Genomic DNA, 7,500 nt, shown 5'->3' with positions numbered 1-7,500 from the left:
TGTACCTGTTCGCCCGACGCGATGCCGACTGTCACAACACGGGATTTCGGCCGCCATTTTCTCCGGCCTCGGGAGCCCCTTAGTCCGATCTAATCTGGGAATTGCATCAATGCTTGTTCTTTGAGCAAGTGGGTATTGATGGCCTTTGGTGAACGACCGGTATTCGACATGAAATAAAGAGAAAAATGCCAAATAGCCACATCCTACAACTCCCCAAACCTCTATAAACGTCGGGCATTCCTCAAGGCCTACAGTTCTACCCTCTCTCTTCTTAACTCCGCTGCACACACGTGTTTTTCAATTTCTAAGACGTTATTCTGGGTACAGTTCCTCCTGTTGGCCCTGGAACCTGCATATCTCGGCGACAATTTGCGTATCTGATCATGCTATGGCAACTCTCAGCTGAAATAAAACAGCGCCCGGAAAAATTTTCAAAACGTTTCGTCCGTTTTCAGAGAGCGCGTCGCACACTCGCTAATAACGCCATGCGATGTGCATGTGTAGTTTGCACTCGGCTAGACGGGAGTAAATTAGATATATTTAACCACAAGCAAACATTATATCAACCGCTGTTTTCGAAACCTCGTGAGAGAAGGATCATGCACGTTGATAATGCAATAAAAACTCCCATATACACCTGTCATTGGTTCAGCCGCTGTAGCGCGGAGGCAAAGGAAGGAACGGCCAACCGCGACGCCCTGGGACTGGGACCTTCCTGGAGTGTAGCTTATTAAACGGTAGACAGCTGTTCGCAATATACTCGTTTAGATTTTCGTCCGTGAGTGAAAATTATTTAAGACTTTTCAAAGGTCTTGTTAATGATCATTATCTGGCGCCACCTCACTTTCCCCGTGACGTCTCGCCTTACCTGTCTTCATCCCTACGCCTTGTTAAATCCTTTCCCACACCCTTCACCCTTCACCTCACTCTTCGATCGCAGTATGTAACCCTTAGCCTCACATTTGCAGAATTTCACCCTTCATGTCCATTTCGATCGCAGAATTCCACCCTTGACCTTACATCTCGATCATCCAATTTAATCCTTAACCTCACACTTCGATTGCGAGGATTTCACTCTAAAGCTGTTCCTCTGACCGCAGAATTTCACGTGTACAATTCGATCGCCGAATTTCATCTTCAAACCACATTTTCGCAAAGTCGTCCTTATTCTCATACCTCGATCGCAAAAATCACCCTTAAACCTCTTCTTCAGTCGCAGAATTTCACCCTAGCCTCACATTCACTCTTACCATCACGCTTTCTTTTGAGTGTCACCTTTAATCACACGCTTCGATTGCGGAAGTTTACCCTTAAACTGAAATTAGGATCGCAGATTCTTACCTTTACTCTTTCTCCGGTAGAATTTCACCTTAAGCCTCACAGCGATGGCAGAATCCCACTACGATTGCAGCATTCCATCCTACTCCTCGTCGCAAACACAACGTTCCCAACCAACTCTAAGACCTGTAAATCTAACTGCACCCTCCACTTCAGTCAAGCTGCAGTACATATTTACCTCGGCAAAACGAAGCTCTAACCTGACTCAAAAACACTTGTGTGGAAAGCAATTACCGTGGATGTTTTCATAAATTCAGACATTTCCGCGGTTTTATGCATCAACTCCGATATGGTCTCTTGTGAATGAACCTTTGCAATGCAGAGAAGTCTGAAAGCAATGACCACGGAAACAGCAATTGACTTCCAAGCAAATCTACAAGGATTGACTGTTCACACGTAAAACATAGATAAATCAGTAAGCAAATCGACTTGTACATCCACAGGCGCTGAGTGATAAATACGCCTCCATGATTGCACATTTTCGGTAACGTACGATATATGTCCTATTAAATATTCTGCTGCATAATTTTCATTGGAGACGAATCCTGGGTACTTATCATTCTATATTTATCCATCTCTTCAGTTGGCATCAGGTGTGTAGGGAGGTTGCGAAATAAACATTTGCGTTGTAGATTAGCGAAATTCATCAACATTCTATTGCAAAAGCGACATGATAATAGATCCTTGGGAGTATAGACAGGTGTTTGATATTCCTTTGAGTATGGTAACAAGATTCGTATTCCTTAAAATCAAACTGAGCTTCGCTATTTGCCATTTATTTCTTGTTTATTATCATACAGGACCACTGTTTTACCACACTTCACGGTAAATTTCATTGATGCCAAACTTTTTCAGTAATACTTTTTTTTTTTTTTTTAATATCATTTTTATTTAAGGATAGTGAAGTTGTTTTTCTTCTCACGTGTATTTTCAAAATTATACTGAACTGTTCTGTTATCTTCATTTTTTTCTTACATCACTTCAGATAATGGTCGGTTACCTTCGATTTATTTGTTCGTAAATGGAAATCAGGATACCTTGGTGTCGTCGCAGTTATTGTTTGTTGCAGTCAGATTTATATTACATAGCCATTCTCCATTCGAGTGTCAATTCAAAATAATGGGCTGTGTTGCAATAAAGTAATCATTCATATTCAATTTCCAGGAACGAAACAAAGTTTAAACTTTACCTTCAAGATGACTTATCTGTCGGGGGAACCTTGAAAATCTACAAGAAGCTTGGGAAATGACGCCCCTTCACTTGCAACTGGCTCCCCTCTATCTCAGAATTCATGAACAAGGGCAGGAGACCCGGGGACAGGCGGAGGGTAGTTGGGTGTGCAGAACTGACTCCAAAAAAGGTCTGATGTGCCCTAACTGTTGCGAGCAGAACAGAACTGCCTTGGCGGAAATAATGACCAACTTGGAAATTGGGTTATTCTGCAACCATGACTATATTGCATGATTATCTCCAGATTAGATTTTAAGCCTGATGCTTTTCATGGCGAGGTAGATAAGGGACTGAGTTGACTCAAGTAAGTGTACTGTGAGTAACCTCAAAGTTATTTTTATCTTTGTTACAGATCATGGAACATCAGAGACCCAGTCTTAAATCTGCTGAATGGTATCTCCAAGGAGCAATGTGAAAGCTTTCAGGGGGATTTCTAAGCAGACACGACGATAGTCTATGAGGGAGATGCACACTGACAATTCCTCTCCACACATAAATGATTTCTTATTCATTTTTTTCAGCAAAATGCTAAAAAAGAACAACCAGAAGAATCTCAGAGACAACGTCCCTTCCCACAAAAGGGCTGATGCTTAGAATTTATCCTCCATTTGTGGGCCAATCAAATCTTTAACCCCTTGCCGACGGATACGACGGGTAGACACGTGCTTTGCCCACTGTTAGTACTTGTTTGATTGTTTATACACATAGATGGCTATACTTGTACTAAGTCACCAATGAGCCAGTTAGGAGTACTGCCCGTCTCGCCCGTTCACCCTTTTCTTTGATTTACGAAATATTTTACATTATCTTATTTTGCTGTTACTAATATTAAAAAACATTATAATAATTATAATGTTTATAATAAAAATAACACCATCGATATCCATAGCACTAGTAAAAAACACGTTTTTCCCGCCAATTCAAATCACGTATGGTCACAAGGTCTACTAATTGACTCCTTTGTGGCTAAGCACTAGCAGAGCCATCTATGAGCAGACATTTCACAAAAAATATAGAAAATGGGCACAGCATTTTCCCCATTTTTTGTTCATTTTCCCCGACGGCATTGGGTTAAGTACATGAAGGTCTTGCCAGAAAGCCACATTGGAAGCACCAGGCAGGGTACAGTGGAAAATTGGAGCATGGTAGTTACCTTCCCATATATTCATAGATGCTTTAAGAACTGGTTTCTAATGAGGCTAGGAAGTAGACAGGCAAATGGAAATTTCATGTTGAAAAGTATAAAATTTATACATACTCTGTAGTACAGAACTTGCACTATTAACCAAAAAGATGAACTTTCTTACAATGGATACTGCACTGTTATTTCCTTTTCCATTTGTAATTACTTCACTTAACCAAGTAACGTTAAAATAAACATCAAATCATCATCATTATCAATTTGTCATAATCCTTGTATGACCTCAAGCTGTGGAACATAAGTAAAACAAAACATGTATGGCATCATACTTTATTATATAGTATATATGTGTATATATATGTATAGTATGGATATATGTCTGTAATTATGTATATGTGAACCTTGACAAGTACACATACACACTTACAAACATGGACATAATATTCCATAATAATATAATTGCTACGGCACCAATCAGGTGTCTCACATTATACTAATCTATTATTCATACTTACCACACTCTCACTGGTGAATCATACAACACAATATCTGGTAAGAAGTAAGACTGAAGAGCAAAAAAAAAAAAAAAGTAATAATGACGTTAATAATAACTAGAAGTATTGCAAATGATCTAAGCAGTTTATTTTTTCAGTTAAGTAAACAGAATCAGATAAACGCGACTCTTCCTTAGCAACAGACATCACCGAGATGAAATGGAGATAGATAAAAGGGTTACACTGGTAATTTCACAAAGCGGGCATATCCAAAATAAATATGGACTAATCCTTATTTGTTTTCAGTTATCTGTGCTAAAGCTGAAGAGATCTCTAATGAGTTCATGGTTAAATAATTTAAGTCTATAACTGAGATGGAGGAGCTGAAAGAGGAGGAAGGAGGAGGTAAAGGTAAAGGAAGAAAAAATAAAAAACAAAAGAGAAAAAGGAGAACGAAAATCTGCAGACAAACATAAGAACAAAATTAAGCAACACTAACACTGCTTATCAAATAAAATAATTAACTATCCTAGGAGAGTAAAGCCATTCTACCAAAACTAAAAAGAAGAAAATGCTGCCACTGCAGGTGAAATTCCACACCTCGGCAAACTCTATAAAAAAGGAGTACAAAAAGATCACAAAAAAGCTGAAGTTGTGTAGTCAAACTGGAATGAAAGCTCCCATTAGCAATCACAGCACAATTCACTCCTCGATTTCTGCAGAGAAACACTGTAATTATCCTTGTGATATATTTGTTTTCTTTTTCCAGTAGTATTTGTTTCAAAATGACATGAATATAAATAATGGGACTTCATCATGCTTACTGAAATTGATCTAAAATTCATTATTACCCAAAATATTTCATTTCAACAATGTTTAATAAAAATCACCAGAATAAGTAACATTCATCATCATTATAATAATAATAACAATAATAATAATAATAATAATAATAATAATAATAATAATAATAATAACTTCCATAAATGACTGAATAAGAATAAGAAAAATAATCACATAATTATAATAACAATTGATACTATTAGTATTAATAATAATAATAATAACAATAATAATAACAATAGTGATGATAATAATAATAATAATAATGATCATCATAATAATAAAAATAATAATAAAAATAATAATAATAATAATAATAATAATAATTTATAATAATTATAATAATAACAATAATAATAATAATAATAATAATAATAATAATAATAATAATAATAGTAATAATAATATTAATAACCACTATAATAATAATGATAATGATGATGATGATGATAATGATAATGATAATAATAATAATAATAATAATAATAATAATAATAATAATAATAATAATAATAATAATAATAATAATAACAATAATAATAATAAAAATAATAATGCCAACATCAATAAATCATAATTACAATAATAATGATAAGGGTTATAACAACTATGAGAAAAATAATAATAAAAATTATAATAACATTAATAATAATAAAAGTAATGGTAATAGTAATAGCAACAGTAAAGGTACTAACAATAGCATGAGTTATAGCAATAATTAATAATAATGATAATAATGATGATGATAGTAATAATAATAATAATGATAATGATAATGATAATGATAATAATAATAATAATAATAATAATAATAATAATAATAATAATGACAACAATAAGAATACTGACAATAACAATAATAATAACAATATCAATGATTAAAATAAAAGCTTCCCATACAGCATATTACCCTATGTTGTGCATCAAAAACTACAAAATTTTAACACTAAACCTTGTGCTGGAGTCTCTTATGAAGACAAGTGTAAATTTTCAAGTTGTGTGTTTAGTAAGGCCAGCAATAATGGATTAACATAAGAGCAACTGCAAAGAATATCAATTCAAAATTTTCAGAAGCTCAGGATTACTCAATAAAGCCTACTCCAACAACGTAAGAGAAAGTGCTGGACGAATTATCATTTTATTTATTAATAAAATGATGTTCTTGGCGTTCCCCCCCCCCATCCCATATTTTTCCCTTAGATACATCTGTTAACATATAAGTAACATAAAACACAAATACACAAGCATGGTCCCACCATATTATGTGTAAACTCCAATCTTCTGAGAAAGCATTCCTGCGCGCCTAATATTTAATACGACAATCATAATAACTAAATGTATTAATGTTTCTTGACTAAACATTAAACTTGTTTATTTCCTATCACAATTAACACTACATCATCTTTCTTCATATTCAAGATAAATTATTCATGAACATACATTCCATCTATCAGAGTGACAGCCAGTAGGTAACAAGCGATGATGAAATTATCTCTATATATTTTTTGTTTACTGACAATTGAGAACTATGAGTTCAGCCACAGCACATGAAACATCATTATTGTACTTTGTGAGAAGGCGTTGATTCACTTCTCGGTTGCCAAAGCCCATGTCTTCAAGCTGCTGCATAGGGGGCGGCAAGGGTGAAGTCCGTCTCTGAGGGTACAACACAGGCATGGTCACTTTAGTTGAAAATAATATAGGAAAAGAAAAAGAAAATTTGCAACAACCAAAAAATGCAATGTTGAAGCGAGTGGTCACGTTTAACTCGCTCAACACTGAATAACAAAATCAGAAAAAAGGAACAAGAAAAAAAAAAAAAAAGATCACAACTGTGCCTGCCATAATCCCTAATAGAGTCAAACTAACATTTTGATAACATCTGAGAAAAAGAGTTTGGATGTATCAGAGCTTCCTGAATGCAATATTCAAAATTCATTATAGGCATATTAAAGGAAGAAATAGTCCTAAGGATACCTTTACAATTTTTTAATTCATAATTTGAGAAAAACTGCAGTTGTGACTGATGGGCAATGCTAACTCCAGTGTATTTTCTCCTGTACACTATACATTCATAAGCTATGCTAATGAAGACATTTTCTTTTTATTCAAAGGAAAATTAGAGGTGCATGCAGTTTGCAGTCACAAAATTCTTGGGTAAACCGAGGTGAAATGCACTTGAAAAAGGTAAAACTAACAGCTGTCCTTGACATCACATCAAGGACAGTTATGGTGTTTTGCCATATCAGTGTAAAAAGGATCAGTCCATTTCCATGTGAACCATTTCCTAAAACTGGTAGTTCTTATTAACTACTTTTCTGTGACATCAAATCTATATCAAAACACAACAGTTTTCTCAAGGAGGAATAACACTCAAGATCATGCACATCTCGACTATCATTGAGCAAATAATAAGATTGCATTAGCTTTACATGCCTTAGTACAGAAGCTTCC

The 7,500-nt window shown here is 34.9% G+C and overlaps 1 protein-coding gene across 6 annotated transcripts in view; it reads right to left on the bottom strand.

The window, feature by feature from the left end:
• Positions 1–5,645: 5,645 nt before the first annotated feature.
• The window catches only part of LOC125035070, a 30,832-nt gene continuing 28,977 nt past the window's right edge, over positions 5,646–7,500 (bottom strand). For 2 of the 6 annotated variants that reach the window (XM_047627190.1, XM_047627187.1), the window contains exon 18: positions 5,651–6,702. In XM_047627190.1, the coding sequence (XP_047483146.1) occupies positions 6,556–6,702 (147 nt within the window). In that variant the 3' untranslated portion in view covers positions 5,651–6,555. Of the gene's footprint in view, positions 6,703–7,500 lie in introns of all 6 variants that reach the window. The other 4 variants (XM_047627189.1, XM_047627186.1, XM_047627185.1 and 1 more) reach the window with 4 other exon arrangements.

This window comes from Penaeus chinensis, chromosome 19 (assembly GCF_019202785.1).
Source record: "Penaeus chinensis breed Huanghai No. 1 chromosome 19, ASM1920278v2, whole genome shotgun sequence".
NCBI classification, from domain to species: Eukaryota; Metazoa; Arthropoda; class Malacostraca; order Decapoda; family Penaeidae; genus Penaeus; species Penaeus chinensis.
This window is presented reverse-complemented; position numbering and strand designations above follow the sequence as displayed.